At 38.9% G+C, this 19,534-nt stretch overlaps 1 protein-coding gene across 3 annotated transcripts in view; it reads left to right on the top strand.

Annotated features, from left to right (window-relative positions):
- Positions 1–18,565, top strand: part of RAB27A (RAB27A, member RAS oncogene family) — a 34,536-nt gene extending 15,971 nt beyond the window's left edge. For all 3 annotated transcript variants that reach the window (XM_032195194.1, XM_032195195.1, XM_032195193.1), the window contains 5 exons: positions 8,773–8,945; positions 11,106–11,191; positions 11,968–12,071; positions 12,812–12,935; positions 16,698–18,565. In XM_032195194.1, the coding sequence (XP_032051085.1) occupies positions 8,793–8,945; positions 11,106–11,191; positions 11,968–12,071; positions 12,812–12,935; positions 16,698–16,896 (666 nt within the window). In that variant the 5' untranslated portion in view covers positions 8,773–8,792 and the 3' untranslated portion in view covers positions 16,897–18,565. The remainder of the gene's footprint in view (positions 1–8,772; positions 8,946–11,105; positions 11,192–11,967; positions 12,072–12,811; positions 12,936–16,697) is intronic.
- The last annotated feature ends 969 nt before the right edge of the window (positions 18,566–19,534 follow it).

The raw sequence follows: 19,534 nt of genomic DNA, 5'->3' as shown, positions 1-19,534 counted from the left end.
GTCATGGCCCAGTATTCATAGATAATACAAACATTCCAGCTCATTAGAAATGGATAATGGTTAGTTCTTCAGTGAATATCTTTGAGAACCAGTAAGTTTTCTGAGGAACAGGTTGTCAGCATGAGGCGGTGTTTTCATAATTACTGTAAGTGTGATTTGACACATCAGTCTTGCTCCAGAAGATTACGATGCTGTGTGGTTAGCTGTTTTTATCTGGCACGTGTAGACAGACTCACTCAGGAACTTACAGGGCTTTGGATATTTCTGTGTCATCTAAGTAATAGGAAAACTTTTAACCTCCTGAGGAATAAACAGAAAAGAACGTAGGAAGTCCTGTGTTCTGTGTTTCCCTGTTATTTATTGTTGAACTAAATCAAGTTAACTTGCACCAAAACTCAGAAAAGTTCACATTATGGGAAAGCAGTACTGCTAAAGATAGCAGCTGAGGGAAAAAAAAAAAAAAAAAAAAAAAACAACTTTTGTTGCATCTTCCAATCAAAAACCTGAGTTAGCAAGGAAGAGTTAATCTTGTAAGAAAACCAAGAGAGGCAGGTAAGGTATTTCTCAATTTGAAGGATGAGAAAGGTGGATTAAATCCTGCAGTGAGCTTTTTTCCTGCCCCACCCCTCTTGTATGCTGCCCACATCTTGTCAGGAGCATGGTGCAGTTTTATAGTCATATTTATATCATATTTGATTTTTTCCTTTATTTAACAGTCTAATAGGTATCTTAAGGTTATTTGTTGCCTAACCTTCTCCATATGCTCTTAATTGACCTGGTCATGATCAATTATCTTTGCCAGATTGTTTTTCTCTAATGCAGCATGTATCTTGTGTTCTTCATGAGCTTGGCAGTTTGAGCTTTTGAGGAAACATTGTCTGTATTCCAGGTGTCTATCCTCCAAAACAAGGTGGGAGACAGCTGAGAACTTTCCTGCCCTGGAGGAAAAAAACAATATATGTATTTTAAAAGAAGCTGCAAGTATTTTCCTCTGGCTGTTGACAGAGCATGTACTTAAACAAAAAACCTAGCCTGACTAATGTGGATGATTCAGGAGGCTGTAATACACGTTGGCTGAGCATAAAATCTAATACTTTCTTTAGCACGAGTACGTGCACATCTTATTCCTGAGATGCCACTCCATTCATATTCTAACTGTTCACATTAAATTGCTTTCTTTTCAATTGTTAGATTTTTACCTATTGTCCCTTTTCCTCTGCTTTTTCCTGTTGTACGTGTATTCTAGCTATCTGCAGAAGATTTTTATCTCCGGTAGAACCCAACCATTCCTTAAAGAAATGCTGAATTCCTATAATTCTTTGTGATCCTTATAATTTTCTCCTTTGTCTTTCAGCCTCTGTTTCTGAGGGCAGAAATAGGAGTACAGTCTTTCCTTACTTGCCTGGAACTGGAAGTGTTGTTCGGTGGGTGGGTGGGCGGGCAAAGTTACTCTTTCTGTGAGTATGAGCAGCTTCGTGGGTGAAATCCTGGTGGCTCCTGTGTTTCTGGCTCATGTACAGCCTGCCCTGTCCGTGGAGAGGGAGCTCACCAGCAGGAGACTTGCTCAGGGTTTTGGGCTGATGTGCTGTAATGAAATTTAATGAAATTGGGCTTAGAGAAATTAATGTATTCTGCAAAACCTAGCTCAGTCTGTTTGAAGGTCAGAAACAGTATCTTTGGCCACAACAAAACTGGAAAGCTTAGACCAAGAATCTTAGTTCCATGTCACTCTAAGCCTTCTGTCCTTGCTGCTCTGTGAGCGTGTTTATATTAACTGCATTTCTGGTCATGTTGCTGTGAGAGACTTTTGCCACCTCTTAGCTGGACCTGCCAATTGAAAGTGTTGCAAACTGTGTGTAAATAAATGTATGTACGACTGGCATTCCTGATTCCCTGATACTCTCAAGAGCTGATACAGTGTACTGATGGGTTATAAATGCTAAGGTTAGGCTGTGGATAAGCCATGAGCTGGGTCCCAAAGCAGACAGAATTGTCACATCAAGGAAGGATGAAGGGCATCGCTTCACGTTTCCTGTTCATAAGTTAGTGAAGAAGTCTGGTACATCACCTTGTGAGGCATTATGGCATAAAGTATTTATTAGAGGAACAGTTGAATGGTTGAGGAAAGAGTAAGTAGTATGGAACTGTTTGAAAAATAAATCAATGAAATATTTGCTTTATTTTTTTACTCTGATTCCTCAAATTGTACAGACCTTTTCTTCACTGCTGGAAATTTAAGGCAACTGCTAATGAGAGTTCAAAGAGGTAACTTGGGTGTCAGAAGCTCTTTTTCCCGGAAGGGACATGGATCCACAAAATTCTGCAGTTCTAGCTGTGCTGGCAGCTGGCAAAGTGCCCTGAGCATCTTCAGCTGAGATCAACATTTTGGAACTAAAATTTTGCAGCTTTTTTTTTTTTTTTTCACATATTTGCAGACTTATATATATCCTAGGTATCCTTAAAATGACTTAGATCTTTCCAAGAAAGAGGCAATACATTGAGCCTCCGATTCCTTAAATTTCTGTAAAGATAACGATAAGGAAAATGTCAAGTTAAGCAATTGAGAGTGACGAAAAGATAAGTGCTCAGAGCGACTGCATCTTCTCTCCTAGCTTACGAGAGGAAGGGGTCACTTCCTTTCTGTTGTTTATGTTGCACAGAATTTCCAAAAAGTGTTACTTGGGCCAAATTAAAGCAAGTCAGGTGATGTATGTTTCGAAGGAAAAAAGTGGAGTCAGAATACTTCAGTAGTGTCAAGTGCATATTTATTAACTCTCTTGCCTCAGCACAGCAGTTGCTTGAGCATATACAAATTGTTGTTATAATTTGTTTATATTACATTTGTGCATAGTAGGAATGTTGACTAACTCCTCGTCCCTTTTTTTTAAGGCAGATTTGACAAGTGCCTGACGGTGACCAGTTCTGACAGCACTGAGGTGCCACTGAAGCCTTAGAGCAGGGTGCGGCCGATCGCCACGCTTCACTTCTGCTAGGCAGGGTTGTGGTTATTGCTTTGCTGCAGTGTGACCGCAGTGCTGGTATGACGGGGATAGTGCATGTCTTCCCTTGAGGTCCAGATCCCTTTCCCAGTGCTTCTGCTGTAATGTGTCATGCGACATATAAAAAAAAAAAAGCAGCTATTGAAGTTAGTTTATGTCTGCATAGTGCCCAGGTGAGAAACTTCGTTTTTTTCCCAGTACAAGTTGACTTGCACTTGCAGAAACCTGTACAACTACATTATTGCCCTGTGCTTTTATTTACACATTGTTAGCTGAGAGCCCTGTGGTACTTTCCTCTTCTGTGTGGGATTCTTCCACACTCTTCTTCCAACTTTTTTGTGGTAAGCACGAAGCCTCAACTGCTTTTTAAGAATAAAGCCGTATTTAGGAAAACCTTCAATTGCAAAGCATTTCTGAACTCTAAATTGCGTTAACATTTGCACAGTATATTTACAAATATGGGTTCATTGGTTATAAATACTGGGAAGCCCTCTAAAGCAGACAGACTTTTGTGCCTGTTGCACTCTATGCCTGCTGTGATTCATCCCCAGGCTGTAAGCCCGTGGATATACTCCCTCCTCCCACGGACAGCTAGATCTCCATCTCAGGGAGAACTTGCAGACTTTGCTGCAGCCTGGCTTCTACCTCTATGATACAGCCTAGTGAAGTGCTCACTGTTCCAGTATGGGCTGTATCCTCCTAAACAAAGAAGGCAAGGCCAAGACATGACTTGTCTTTGTCTTTAATGTCTACCTGAAAGCTAAGAGTGGCTTGCAGAAGTTGGTCACTGTTAGAAGTTAAGTGTAACCCTTGCAAGTCTGCTGCACATACCCCAAAGGGTAAAGTGATGAGTTCCTGTGGTATGTGAAAACATGAATTAGTTATAGGTCTTATCTACATTTTCTTTTTGTTCAATCCTAATTGGTTTGTTTATAAGTATGTGGTATGTCCTATCGTGTTCGTCATTAGCTTTATGGCTGGCTGGACTGCAGATCTGGGATACTGGGGTGACATCTGAGTTCTGTAGTTATTTCACTTGCTATGTGAAGGAAGAGAAGTTACAGTTAAGTAAATAGATTTTATTTGAGTAGTTTAATACAGAAGTGTTCTTGCTCGTGGGGGTGCTGACTGGGCCCTGCAGTGTAGAGAAGAACCTTTCCATTGTTTCCTGGTTTCTACCTTTTGTCTCAACTGGCCTTATTTACATGTGCATCGCTTCTCTGTGGAATGAGGTGGTGTTGTGGGTGTGGTCTGGAGTCGTATCAGGCATAATACCTTATGTTTTTGCCAAAATCTTTGCCAAAGAATAGTTTTTCTCTTGTTTAGAAACCTACGGTAAAGCCAACTTTCCCCATGGAACCTGAGGGGCGATGTGCTTGGGTCTGTGTACGGGAGTGAAAGAAGCAAAGCAGCAGTTGGCATTAGAGACTGCCACCCGCTTTCACCGAGAGAGAAGGATGTAAAGCTGGGAGCTTGACAGAAACTGAACAGTTATGATCCATACACTCTCTCCTTAATGCATCTTTGTACGAAAAGACTTGTTAGTCACAATGTATTAATGTGTGTGGGTGATTTAGCAGATATTTTGTGTCTGCTCCCAAGTAGGTCGTGCACAAATCTCTTCTGAAATGTTATGTGCCTTTAGAAATAAATGGGACATGTGAATTGTGTAATTGCTTCCCAGCCACGCTTCGACATGGAGAGGTGGCACACCTCTTTATCTCTGAGCACCCATCAACATGAATGCAAACAGGTGACACGTAAACTTCTTGGCTGTGTGCTAAAGAGGTGGTGCTAGAAAAATACTCCTGGTAGGAGTACTGTCTGAAGTGTGCCCTTACTCTTCCTTTAGCAGAGTTTGGGGTAAGTGGTATACTTTACTTTAAATTGATATGCCTTAGGACTGTCTAAATAAGAGCATTTTCAGATTTCTTGAATTTTATGCTGTGTGTGTACGCATTTTTACTTGCAGCTCAGTGCTTTTTTCTTCTTTTTGCTTCTGTTCTCTTATCACTTCCTGCCTTCTTCCTCCTTCCCTCCATCAGCTGTGTAGCAGTGCAAGAGCTGTGTGTTTTGAGTGATGCCTGCTTGTTCAAAAAGCACATTTCCTGTCCCTGTAGTGCAAAGGAGAAATCCTGCACCAAGCCAATTTCTGTAAGTTTTCAGGAACAATGCTGCCATAGTCCTAAGTGTTTTATCACACAACAGGATTATATTATTTGTAACCCAGAGGCAAAAATACGAGCCACTAGCCTTGGTGCCTGTTAATGTGAAACTACTTTGGACTAGGAACTTTCCTGAATGAGAGCAGCACCTGCTTTGTGGAGCATCCCTTGGCAAAGCACCATCTGGACGTGTGTGTTACGGGCAGGCTCCAGAGCAGCAGCCGTACAGGCACAGGTTAAGAGATGGCTGGGAGGGTCCTGTCAGCCCCTGGAGTTTTCCCAGAACTGTTTGTAACCCGTCTGTCTGCGTGCCAGGCTAAGTGCAAAGCCAGAGCTGCGTGGTGTTCAAGGAGGGCTTTACCAAAGAAGCAGCCCTTCTTGCTGTGGAGTCTAAGCTATCTCCTCCAGTGATTCCTACCCCCAGACAAGGATTTACTTTTAAAAGTGGGTTTGGGGAAGGGTTATTTTACAACAATTTCAGGTGCTGCTTTTTTTTCTTTTTTTTTCCTTTCTTTTGGAGACCTGATAAATTCTGATTGTGTCATCAATTTTCTCTTATTCTTCCATTCCTACCTCCCACCCTCTTGATATAAGAGGTGTAGAAATGTGGAAGAAAAAACGAAAGTGTGACGCTATAAAGCCTAATACAAAGCACAGCAGAAGCGGAAGAAAGAAATGGGATGGCTTCATAGTAACAGGTCCAGGATTTTGAGAAATGCGCCGGCAGTTTTTTTCTATGCATATACTTTTCTGTGATTATATTCTTATTTCTGTAGTATGGAGCTGGATGTGTCTGGACTCTAGGACTGCAGGCCTTGGAAGCAGAGGGTGGAGATTGCTTTTTAAATATTTGTACAGGGAGGAGGACAAAGTTTGAAACTGCCCTGAAAGTAACTCTGCATGTCTCCAAGGATAGGTTAACTGTGCAGGGTTTCACAAGAACCACTCCCTGGAGATAGTTGAATAACAGATTGGCATTATGGGGTGCAGTGAAAGGTGTGTGCATTTCAAAAGCCTAAAGAGAAAATTTTCTTCTGAAGCAACCCCTTTAGAAAGCATTTTTATGCCCTTCCTGTGAAGGGCTCCTCGCTTTCTACCAATCATTTGCAAATTATATTTGTTATCAGCCATATGGAGAGCCATATTGAGTTTTAAGTGGTCTGTTTGGTGTGGCCTGTTTGCCCAAACAGATGTTCCACAAATCTGATATAACAGCGGGGATACCTTAAGTTTTTTTTTTCCCCAGGGTCTAAGGCTTTCTCCTAGCTCTGGCCAGTGGAAGGGTTCAGCTGTTTAGCTGTAACTCGTAGCAGAACTAAACCTTAACAGCTTCTTACTGTTCCAAGTGATGCTGCTGCAGTGCCTGTAAGATCTTGCACAGGATGAAATAAAATTTAGGTTGTGAGGAAGTTAATTTAACAGTGACTAGCTGGCATTATTGTTTGTATCTGCTGCTAAAAATATGCTCTACAGGCCTATGGCTAGCTAACAAAATACCAACAAGACAAGGCAAGTACTTCTCTATGAGTGCAGAAGCATAGTAGAAGATGTGAAGCGAGCTTCTCTTTGTATAATATACTGGCTGTAAGACTTGCATTTAAGCCTCTTTTAGGCAACAGTAAATTTAGGGGTATTGAAGCTGAAAGAACGTATACTTGAGTAGAGGGGATATTTACACAGCTCTTTGCCCTTGGCAGAACATCTGAAAGCAAAAGAAACACTGTATAAGAGAAGGAAGTCCAAATAAAATCTAATCTTCAGTAAAAACCTCCGTGTTTGCTTTTTAAAGCATTTTCCCTTCCTTCTAATGCATTTGAATGAAAAGAGGCTTTGTAGAGCCACAAAGTAAATGATCTGTTTTTTTCTTTTTCCCCAAGATGGGGAAGGATTTAAAAACAAGCAAACAAACATGCACACACGCAAGCTTTTGCTTGTGTTTGTGATTGTGTTTGTTGGCTCAGGCTTCTCACTTCTGCTAAAAACGTTCTCATGTCAGTGCGTGGCTGCCTGTTCCACTTGCTCACTGGGCTGTATCACTGTCAGACCTGCGTGGTGGATGCAGGCCTGCAGCTGTGGTATATTTACGTAAAAATAACTATTATTGTTTTTTTTGTTTGTTTGTTTCAACCTCTTAATCTGTTGGAAAATGTGTTAAAACCCAGCAGTGGAAAGTGAATGGGTTGGCTCTCACGTGTTAGTGCCCAAGTGTTAACTCTGGTAGCTTATCATAGTTAAATTCCAATCCTGCAAGGTCTTGCTGTTATTGCTGGTGTAATGTAAAGTAAGCGTTGGCTGGGGATGGGGACATTTCAGGACAAGAAAAAGTAAAAAGTTGTCTAATGCTTTCCACTGACTCTTCCGTCAGAGGTATCTCAGAATAAATCTGATTCTCTGCATTTGGTCACGGCAAGCCCAGGCACGGCTAAACTGATTGATCGGGGCTCTGTCTTGTATCCAAGAGCAGTACTAATGTGAAGCTGAAACTTCAGACAGAGTTACAGTTTTAGTTTAATGGTGGTGATTGACGCCTACTTACCAGGGGTATGGGTTTGTTCCAGTCCTCCAGCTGTGAGTTGATATTCACGAAATGAATTGGTTTGTATCTTGGTATCCGTTTCCCTCCTTGATAAGAGGCGACTGTATGCCAGTTTTCTGTTGCTTTTAGAAAGGTTATTTTAGGCTTATCTTTTCATGTTCATTTCTCTGAAAACAACATAAGGCAGCTCTCTGTTTGTTTAGGGGGAAGAGACGCTCAGTAGCTACTCAACAGGAAAGTACTAGTACACCTGCACTAGTCTTTCTAGTATGCATTACATTTTCCAGAGCTTTTTGTTATATGTTCCAGCTGGTTTTGCACTTTGATCAGAATATATCCAACACGGTATAGCTTAAAACTAGCATCCTAATAAAAACTTTTGAAAATTGCCCTCTAAACTTTATTAAAAATGCTATTTTTATTCTGTTATGAAAATACTTGTTTGAGACTGAAAAATAGCTATTAATAGAGAAATGGTTGTCATATGAAAGAAGACAGAAATATGGTCAACTACTCTGAGAGCCTGTTAGAGAGCGTTTGCAAAAGTAGAATAAATATGTAATATTTGAAGTGTTGTGGTGCCTTTTTATTTAAATGTAGTGGGCAGTCTGAGGGGGGGAAAAAGGATTTTGTGTGTTAATAATGTCACAATGAATGTGAGATCAGAATTACATTGCTAATGCATTTAAGCAGCTTTTGCCAGCTTTCACATAGGTTAAAAACAGTTATGCAGTTCATTTTCCAGGCACCTTGAATGCTTTCCTTTGATCTTGATTTTCAGTCTTTCCTGAAGAAGCTAAAATTGTGTTACATCCACTTTGTAGTAAAAGGTGCATAATAGAAATGAATTATGTTTTGTTTTTTTTTTTTTTCCTCTCCTGTCACAGCTAAATTTCTGTTTGATACTTGGCATAATTGAGAGTTTAAGGTGAAAGCAGTGTAAAAGAACACAGAACTGGGCCTGCTGCTGGATGCTTTGTAGTTCAAGTGGTGACTTGTATTTTAAACATCTGTCAAAAGAAGCCTTGGTGGAGTTGTTGCCTAACTAACGCTTTTTGCTTTGCTTTTTAAGGTGTCTCCTGAATTCTCACTATGTCTGATGGGGACTATGATTACCTCATAAAATTTCTAGCACTTGGTGACTCTGGAGTAGGAAAGACCAGCCTTCTTTACCAATATACAGATGGCAAATTTAATTCCAAGTTTATCACAACCGTGGGCATCGACTTCCGGGAAAAGAGAGTGGTGAGTTTTCACAAGCAGTGTGCTACTTTAAAATGATAGCTGTTTGGTAGCTGGTGGCTGACATCTTTTTTTTTTTTTTTTTTCCAAATCTGTTCTGCTAATCTTTATGTGTAGGCATGCCATCCATAGTTACTATATATTTAATTTTGTGACAAGGGAATTATCTTATTTGGCCTGTTTTTATTTTTTTTTGTGTGTCCATTTTCCCCAAAGTTAAAATAACGAGGCGATTCTAAGCAACCATTTCATACTGCTCAGGAGGAGTAGATGAGTGTATCTGCTCAGTGGGTTGTGCTCACAGAAGCTCATGTTGAACTCTACGTGAGGAAGGCTTGAGCTGTCACAAAAAATGTTTTTGTTGTTTGTGAACTGAAATGGCTTTAAAACCATTTAAATATATGTGAAAGAAATCAGGTAATGTGATGTATAGAGCTGATCAGGCTTCCTGAGCAGTTACCACTATGAGAGAAGAATTATGGAAGACAAAGTAGAAAGGCTTTTTTAACCCCCAAGTTGTCGTTCAAGTAGGAAAATATGCTTTTGATGGGATGCTGCGGGGCACTGCATCGTGATAACTGGCTGGGTGCTGGTCCTGCCTGCACTAAGAAATTGAGTTAGCACAGCTTTTTCTTTCATTCTCATGTGGAAGTACTAAATGTCTTTCAGTGTAGTCTGTTAAAATTTTGAGTGCCCCTTGAATATTGTGTTCAGTTTTGGGACCTTTTTCTACAGTAACTGAGTTGCTTGAGCATGTACAATTGAAGGGACTAGAAAACAAGACGTGTGAGGGGAGCAGCTGAGGGATCTGGGGCTGTTTAGTCTGGAGAAGAGCAGGCAGAGGCCTCATCGCTCCGTACAACTACCTGAAGGAAGGTTGCAGTAAAGGTGTCAGTTCTCTTCTCAGGTGACAAGTGACAGGGAATGGCTTCAAGCTGAGACAGGGAAGGTTTAGATTGGAAGTTAGGAAGAATTTCGTCATGGAGGGGGGCTGGTTAAGCATTGGAATGGGCTGCCCAGGGAAGTGTCACTGTCCGTGGAGGCACTTAAGAGAGATCTGGAGATGGTACTAAGGAACGTGGCTCAGTGATGGGACTTTGGACATCAGGTTGACGGTTACACTTGACGATCTTGAAAGTCTTTTCCAACCTAGATGGTTCTATGATTACCCAAGTGTCTAGAAGTCTGGGTGCTGTAAGATTAGGACATTGTATAGACTGGCTTTTGGTGGATGACATGCACCACAGCAGTGGAAGGAGTAAATGTCCTCCTGTGATGTGAAACTAGTCTCTTGAATAACTTAGTATTCCTTTTGTGGGATGGTATGCATGATGGATTTTCTTGGTTGGCATGTCTGATAATTGAGTTTAAGTTTCACAGCCTGATTCATCTAATCCACAAATTCAGTAAGCTTATGTGTCTTTAAAGATAACGTTTGTAACTCCAGTAATCTTAGGTACAAAAACAATTGAAGGAAAAGACAATCCAATGTGAAGTGTTCTAAACAACAAGTGAACCTATTTTTATCTGATCTTTCCAAAGCTAACAGATGTCCTTGTTTATATTTTCACGCTGAGTAAACTCTTCAGCTTTCATTATTAGCATCCAATTTCTGCTTTTATAAACTATGATATGACAAGATCTACCCTAATCTCTTTCAATAATTTTTTGACAACTAAAAAGATACATCATTAGCTTGGAGTATGTTCTGTTTGCTAATGATGTTCTGTTACTGGTACAAATTTATTGCCAGGTTGCATGTTGTGATCGTTGCTGTCTTATAATTACATTTTCGTGTGAACAGGATAGAACATAATAGTAAAAAGTAGAAAATTGAAATACAAAAAATAAGCTTGCCTAGTGAAACTCAGTGGCCACTCTAAATATTTGCTTGGAACATGTAGTCTATTGGAAATGTTTTTTTGTTTTTTTTTTTTTTTTTTAGTTCCAACTTATCCTTATTTTTAAATATTCAATTAAATACAAAATTAAAATGCAACTCGTATTACTTTTGTCATAAAGTAAAGGGATTGACTTGTAGTTGGGTATCCTTGCATTGGCAATGCTAGTTTTGCTGCATTTAAGAACTTGAAATGTCAGTTATTTTGTGTTTCGTAGAGGTTGGCCTGCTAACACTCAGTCTTGCAAATTTACCTTTTGAAGGTGTATAGACCAAATGGTCCAGATGGCGTTGGTGGCAGAGGACAGCGGATACATCTTCAGCTCTGGGATACTGCAGGGCAGGAGAGGTATGTTTCCGTCCCTGCCCCTCCAATCTAGAAAGTGAAGCAGGTGCTATCAAGTTAGATGCAAATGGAACCAAGTACATGAATTCTCCTTATTGATTGTTACATTTTATTGGTATGACTCACGATGGGTAAATGTATTTACTATGGTGTTGGACAGTGATGACACTTTCTTATGAGTACCCATTAAATCACAACTGTATTACATTAGAATCTTAAAACTGTAATTGTTGCTTTTTGTTTTCTGGAAACTTTCAGTTAATTTTTTCATGGCCAACACATATAGCTGTTTTTAAGGTTTTTCTTTTTTTATTTTTTTAAACCTCTGTGAATATGCCAAGGTGATGGAAAAGTCGGACTGGTGAAATCACATCAGACGGTTCTTTCCTATTTGTCCATTAAAAGACAAACATCCTAACGGTTGATTGTCTGAAAATCAAGAACCGATGTTGTGTGTTGTAACAAGTTTTAGTTCAAAGTTTGTTTTTTGTTCTCATTTTAATTTCTGAATCTTGATGAAGGCATGCTGTATAACGCTAGACTTTATTTAAAACTCTCAGGCTTGAGTGAAATATCTCCTTGACTTCCTTAGGCCTGGGTTAGGCCATAGTAACGTTAGCAATTCCTGTTATCCATTCCTTACATCAGGAAAATAATTATTATGAACATTTCATTCTAGTTAATCCAGTCTTTAGATACCTCGGTTTCATGACTATATGTAATTATATTTTCAAAGTAACTTATCAGATGTGCTGAATAATTTCACTTTGCTGCTCTAGGTTTCGTAGCTTGACAACAGCTTTCTTCAGAGATGCCATGGGGTTTCTTCTACTCTTTGATCTGACAAATGAGCAAAGCTTCCTCAATGTCAGGAACTGGATAAGTATGGCATTCTTTCTTCTTTCTTTTCTCTCTTTGTATTTCTGCAGCAGTGGGTGGGGGCTGGTTTTGCAAATGTCTCACTGAGAAATAGAACTGAAAATACTGTTTTTTGTAGATTTCTCAGGAAGAAGAAAGTAAAGGTTGCATTTGTAATTGTGATAGCTGTTGGTGGCTTCTTGTGTTCACCTGAAATTCAGCTTTGCCTACTTAATGTTGAATTCTAACCTATATAAAAGCAAGCTCAGAGAGCATCATATCCCTGACTCAGGTGATATTCAGTAATTTAAGCCTGTGGAAAGCCTATTTGACTCACCTGAAGCTTTGTCAGCAAAGCTTAACGGAAGGCAAAAGTTACTAGGCTGGTGTGTCTAGGGGAAGCCTTGCTCAAACCTGTTGCATCATCCATCAGGAGAAGGAAGTAGTTGTACTTTTTTTTCTGCCAGCTCAGTGAAGATGCTTGTTGAGCATAATCCTTTAAGCTACAAATACACAGCTGCTCTGCCAGCCTTCACAGGCTTCTGCTCCCTCAGCTTGTTCACTGAGTGTGTGAGAGTGGCATCTACCTGTTCCCTGCCTCCTCAGTACAACTGCAAAAGTCTTGAGAGAGAACAGATAACGCAATTGTTTCTCTTTCAGAAAGTCATTTAACCTGAAAGTCATTGTGTCTCCTGAAACAGTAATATTCTTGAAGAGCTGTATGTGACAGTAAGTCATGACTCCTATTCATATTATTTCTGTTAGGTCAGCTACAAATGCATGCGTATTGTGAAAACCCTGACATTGTATTATGTGGAAACAAGAGTGATCTGGAAGACCAAAGAATGGTGAAAGAAGAAGAGGCTAAGGAACTTGCAGAAAAATATGGGTAAGTAACTTCCTTCCAGTTATTGCTGTGTTTAAAGCAAAGTGAAATGCTTTCCATAATGCCTTTTCTGAATAATGGAAGGTTATTGTGTGAAGTATTTTTAGAATGCTGAACTGACCTATACAATACCCCCCCACACCTTTTTTTTTTTTTTTTTTTTTTTTTTTCCTGTCAGAGATTAATGTTTTCTGCATCGTCTAAAAAATTGCACTTAATCTTCCACTGGAGATTAGTTGATCTTCTTTCCTTGGTAGCAAGCAAAGTAAAAAGAAAGTAAACGGTTTCACAAACATTTTGGAGAACACGTAGATTTTAGCTGTAAAAGCAGGTGAATTACAGTGCTCTAATTACTTGCTCTTGCCTGTGCTGAAGCTTTCTATAAGGCACAGAAAACCTGGGTCTCTTGTGAAGCAAAATCTAAAAGCATTTGGTGAAGTGATGACCATCGCATGAGATTTTAGGGGGGAGGAAGTAATGCCAAGCAATGACATCCTAATTTACAAGTTGAGTTTTGTTACACCAGTTTGTTGTAGAGCAGCTCTTGCCACTGGCATGGCAGCTGAAACCTGCTGCCTCAGTTTCTTTGAGAGCCTCGGGACTCATTCACAGGCATTTGGAGAGTAATTACAGAGTACTGGGTTCCCACAGAAGAAAGCAATGGTCTGGATCATTGTTCCCCTGTTGTCTGTCCCCCTGCCCGTACTGCCAGCCTGTTCAGTCTTTCCTCAGTTGTTCAAGCAATTTTGTGCTTAACTGAGTTCTAGGTCACTTAGCCTCAAAAGGTTCAGCTGTGTCTTCTGGCAGGCACCTGCACTCTCACAGACTCCGAGAGAGCCTGAAAACCAAACATCAAACAGATCAGCAGAAAGACAGGGCAGCCTTCTATTTCTCCATCCCTACAGGCAAGGGTCATGTGTCCCTAAAGGAACGATGGCAAAGTTTTTCTTCCTATCATACGCTGATTAATCCCGTAGCACTCTTATAACTCATGAAACTATTCCAATGGCTTTCATCTCCACACTACCTTTGTGTTTCAGTGTGGATCAAAGTGTGTTTTTTGAAGCAAATCTTCTGACCTGTTAGATTCACATAGTGGAGCAGCCTTCTAGCATGTGAACTGGATTCCTTCTCCCTTAAAAACTAAACCAGATAATGTGCTCCAACCAGTAATTTGTATCTAGAATAGTGGGGGGGATTCTGGGGGTCTAGACGTGATTTTGGACCAGCTCTAAACCACAAGACACATGTAGTGTGAACACCGAGTCCTAAATGGTAACTGTTGTGTTCTGTAGGTTTGGTCTTGTGCTGTGCTGTTTTCTATCACAGATGTAGACACAAACTAGCTTTCCTTGACCTTGAAGACCAATAAAAAGCAAATTGTCTGTTAGAAATAAATGCGTTTAGCGCACTGTGGCATTGAGACAGAATAGGTGCTAGGATTTGCATACTTTCCCAAATGCTTGTGAGAAGAAGCAAACTAAATCCTAATGTAGCAGTTGTCTGTTGACGGAAGTATGAGATACTCAGTGTCCTCTTTCTGTGGAAAGACCTTCTACTGGTAAGTGATATGTTTTGAAAATGGTTACAGGAGACCTAGACGTTTAGATTAGTCATTGGATCTTTCAAATTAAATAAAAAAAATTTAAAATTATGAAGTGTTTAATTTCAGTCAATAGGGTGTTAACACTAATGGCGCTGCTCTGGCACCACCCTGTGGAGAACAGTGAGCACTGAAGGTGAAAGCCTACAGTCTCACCAGTGAAACACCCTCAGCAATAATGGAAAGTAGCAGTATGTGTTCAATACCCAGGTGTCCAGAAACTTTTTCTAGCAAAGACGTAAGGGGTTATGAGTGTGCTGAAATGAACCTTTTACCAAAAAATAAACAAACAAGCAAACATAAAAACTGCTGCCTAAACTTTGTCAAGATATTTCAGAAGTCCACTAGAAAAAGGAGTGGTGGTCAGGAGAATTAGAAAGCCACCTACTTGTAGTAGTTCCAAAATATAGAGGGACTGGATGGGTAAAAGTACATGTGCAATTGCTTGAAAATTCACCTGGTGGGTCTGACACAAGACTGGCCAAAGCTTACTCTTTAATGAGGTCTGAATGTTGTGAGTCTTGAATATCTTACCCTTACCAATTTTTACAGACAGTAAGAGTCATATGCTAGTTTAGGGTGCAGTCTAAAGTACTACAGCAAGAAGGGGCCCTTTCACAATTATGACACTGAATTTTCTTCAGGTAGAAGTTGGAATTAAATTTGGTTAACCTAGCAGTTTCTCTCAGGACAGACATTTTACATTAATTGACTGTTTATTACTGCTTGCAGTTCTATTTTTACATCTGTAGCCATTTTCCAATGATAAGCTTTGAATTGGGTGAACATCAATGTCCACTACTTCTTTTAACTGCATAATTGTCCACTGGAAATAATTATCTCTATCTTCCTATTCCAGTGTCCTACTTTTTCTTTGCTGCTTTTTTTTTTTTTCATGTGAGTTGTCTTTTTAGTCATCTATACTATTATCATTTTCATTTTACTCAGACTTCCTTTTCCTTGAGCATCTTTTGCTTTGCTTTCTTTATTTCCAGCTTTGTTCCTTTTATTATCTTGCTAGTGCCTTCATTCTACTGTACTTGCTCTTTCTGCTATATCCGTTTACCCTGACACACATGATATGAACTCCTATCTTTTGTCCAATCCCCTATTTCTATTTTGTGTTCTCCTTTATCTCTTTAGCCAGCTGTATCTGCTGCTTTCCGGTCTTGCTAGGCATAGGGTGTTCAGGGCAATAAGGAGAGAGGAGAAAATACCCTACGTACACTCTCCATTGTGACACGGATGCACTTCTTCCCTCAAAATCTGGATCCCCAAGCAGTGCATGTACATGTCTTTATATTTGTCTACAGTTATTTGCTTTGGGTAGGGATGTATACTGAGCTAGACTGCTCAATAAAGGAGCAGTGGCTGCTGAGTTTAGTACGAGGAAGAATATTTTCTCTCTGACTTTTCTCTGTTGGAGACAGGTTTCCTCAGGAAGTTGTTCCCCTGCCAGGGCTGCTGACATAAAGTGTAAAACAAGTTATTGCTCCAGTTCAGCGACACCTTTTGTAGTGATGATAATAGCACCTCAGTAGAAGTCTTTGCTGCCCTGCCTGTGTGGGAACTGCATGTTGGCACTCCCTCTCTTGTGATGACACCCTAGCTTACGTAGATAGAAATCAGTAAAGAACACATTGGCAGGCAAGGCTATATAAAATAATTGCATCTGTTACAGGTGAACAGATCTGAAAAACAGACCTCAGGAATGTGACTCCGGGAATTTGTACTGACCGCTGTCAAATAAATATAAAATAATTTAACTTAATGCTTATGTAAATAAGCATTACTTATAATGCTTATAAGTATATTATAAGTATATTATATTACTTATAATGCTTATAAGCATTATAAGTAATAATAAGTAATTATAAGCATTATAATGCTTATAAGCATTAATAGCTTATTATGTAAATAAGCATAACTTAATGCTCTGTAAAATAATTTAACTTAATGCTTATCCTGTTGTTCTACCAACAAAGTGAGACACTTTGTTTCTTTTGCATTTTAGGCCACTGACCACACTGTCTCTCAGTTGTGGAGTAACAATAACAGCGTTAGTGTGACTTTTAAGTATAAGGCAGTATTCATGTATTGGTTTTGCTCCTCTCCTGTGATTATGAACTGTGATTTAAGTTTCTGTTTTTTGCCTTCTGCAGAATACCGTATTTTGAAACCAGTGCAGCTAATGGGAATAACGTAAGCAAAGCCATTGATACTCTGCTTGACCTTATCATGAAGCGCATGGAGCGGTGTGTGGATAAGTCCTGGATCCCAGAAGGGGTAGTGCGTTCCAATGGGCACAGCTCTACAGAACAACTGAATGAGGAGCAAGAAAAAGGCAGATGTGGCTGTTAGCTCAGTTACAATTAAATTTAATGTATATGCTAAAGTATAGTACAGTTGTAGCTTAACTGTTTAACTTACAGATAAATAACATTGAGTAGTTATTTAACGAGCTATATTAACTCTTGATACTAATTTTGGGGTTTTGCTCTCAAACAACATAGACCTTTGCTTGCAAGCTATGCAGCTTATTAGTCATGGGACAGAAATTCATCAGTTTGGTGTAGCACTGCATATTTCCCAAATTCTTTGCTTTGGAGGGAAGGAGAGAATAGTTTTCATTAACAAAGGTAGAAGCATCTCTCGGTATGGGCAGTGAGAGAAGGTAGGTTTCTGAATTGAAGGGTAGGCATGTAATTAGGTACTGTGACAACTCTTAGTTTCTGCAAACAGCAAGAAATACGTTCTTGATTTTTGGTAGAACAGTTCTTGATTCTATTTTAACAGAAACATTTAATCATTTCATGAATCAATGACAATCATAAAGAGCAAATCCTGTATTCAGCAAAACCCTGCAAGTAGCTTTTCACTGTTTTTCAAACCTTTGGTATTTAGTGACGATGGCCAAAAGAAAGCTATTTTACATGGAGTGTAAAACTTTATGGAGAAGCATGGGGGTGCATACGTAGAGCACTTTAGGTATGTCATGAAACTGAACATTTAAACTACAACTGTACTATGTAAAATATAGCCAACACAGCCTATGAGACCTCCTGACATCATTTGAATTTCTAGAACATGCATATACATATAAATATATGTGTAAATGGCATACGTGTACGTCTGTTATGTTTCTTTTATTATTACCAGTCATGTTTTAACAGGAATGTAGGGTAACCTAGATGTCAGCAAAATTTCATCAGAACTAGTGCTTTGTACTGAGTTTGTTTTACCAAACACAGATTTGTAATATTTCTTCACATTTGGATTGAAAAATGAATAATGATTCTCCTATGGTGAAATGCAGCGAAGATACCAGTTCTGTCTAAATCAGTATTTCTATAAATTTATGATGCTTATTTTCTGCTGCCAACTTTTGTGTCATGTACATCTTGGTTATCATATATTCATTTATGACTTGTTTGTTTCCTTTAGGTTGTGTTTAAAGTTACTAAGTTACTTTCCCTCCCTGCCCCCGGTAGATCAACTGAATGTCAATTTTGGTTTTGGTGGATCATGTTACTTGTTGATCATTTTTATTTATTCTTGAAGCAACCTAAGGAACAATCAGTATTTTAGGTCTTTTTTCTTTTTCTCCAGACTGATTCATAAGATGTGCCTACCAAGCTGTTTTTCTACCCTGGCAGAGGTTGTATAACTCTAAAGTATTGCCAATTAAAGTCATAACATACCAAATTGAGTCTTTTTACAGACTTTCCACAGCAGCTTGTTTACAAACTCCAATGCTATTACTGCTTTAGAAATTACATATTTATTTATTTAAATATTCTGTCTGTTTGGCTACTGCAGTTTCAGGCAAATGTTTAAATCGGTTGTGAACATGAATTGCAATGTAACACATCTTTTGAAGGACCAAAAATGTTTCTAGAACAGGAGGTAATCAAAAGATTATATACGCGGTGTGGCCTCTGGCTATATTAAGAATGCAAGAGTAAGTGTTATAATTTGGTTCTTAAAATATTTTTACAAAATAATGTATTCTTTAGCAAACACAACATGTAAATATTAAATTTTTATCACAACGTACACAGAATATTTTGAAAGTGCAATATAATTTGACTGCTCTGAGGCGAAGACAGAGATTAAAGCAATTTATATTGAATAAATGCATTTTTTTTCTACTGCATCACAATATCAAGGTTCTGAAATGCTTGTGGACCGGAGTTACTGTAGTTTAATTCAGAGTGCCTTCTGAAGTTACTTACCATCATGTTTCTGACCAGTAAAGTATCAAACTCTACTGTAGCACACAATATGTTTCAATGTACTTTGGTGTCTAAGTTTATTTTAATGTAACTCTTTGCTTTTCAGAGGGTTGCAGTGGAGCTTTGTCAGGCACTGACTTTAATGGAAGTTCTTGTGTTTATAGCTCCATCCAGTTCCTGAAAACAATAAAGAATATTGCAACCAACTACTGAGCTAAGTGACTACTGAAATGGTGTAAAAAAATATTTCCTTTTGGATACTTATGTTTAGATTGGATATTAAATATTAAATGCTGAAACTGTCATATTTTTGTCATTCATATTATATGTAACTACTGTATAAAGAGTCTACATAAAATTGCTTTGATGTAAGCCTTAAATCTTATGGCACTTTTCAGTCTGTTTTAATTATTTGGTGATGAAACTTTTTGTTGCCTTTTTAGCTCTCATGAGAAATTATGGTAAATGTTTCTTGACAGTAAATTGCAGTGTTTTTACTAGTCTACTGCTAGTTTAAAAACAAAACACAAAAGTAACTTTCATGCAATGAGAAACTGGTATTTCAAGATAAGTGCTTTTTTTTTCCCCCCTCCCGTGTCAGATGAAAATGTTGAGATCTGTAATGGAATGGAAAGTTTAGGAAAGCATTTCCATTAAGATGTTTTGTCTCAGGATTTCTTACCGAGTAATTAAACATTCCTGATCTCAACTTTGTCAGCATTTGTTGAACTGAATCGTAACATTACCCATTGTCTCAGTTCAAC

Source organism: Aythya fuligula, chromosome 11 (assembly GCF_009819795.1).
Source record: "Aythya fuligula isolate bAytFul2 chromosome 11, bAytFul2.pri, whole genome shotgun sequence".
Taxonomy (NCBI): Eukaryota; Metazoa; Chordata; class Aves; order Anseriformes; family Anatidae; genus Aythya; species Aythya fuligula.
The sequence above is the reverse complement of the archived record's forward strand: the minus strand, read 5'-3'. Positions and strand labels throughout refer to the sequence as shown.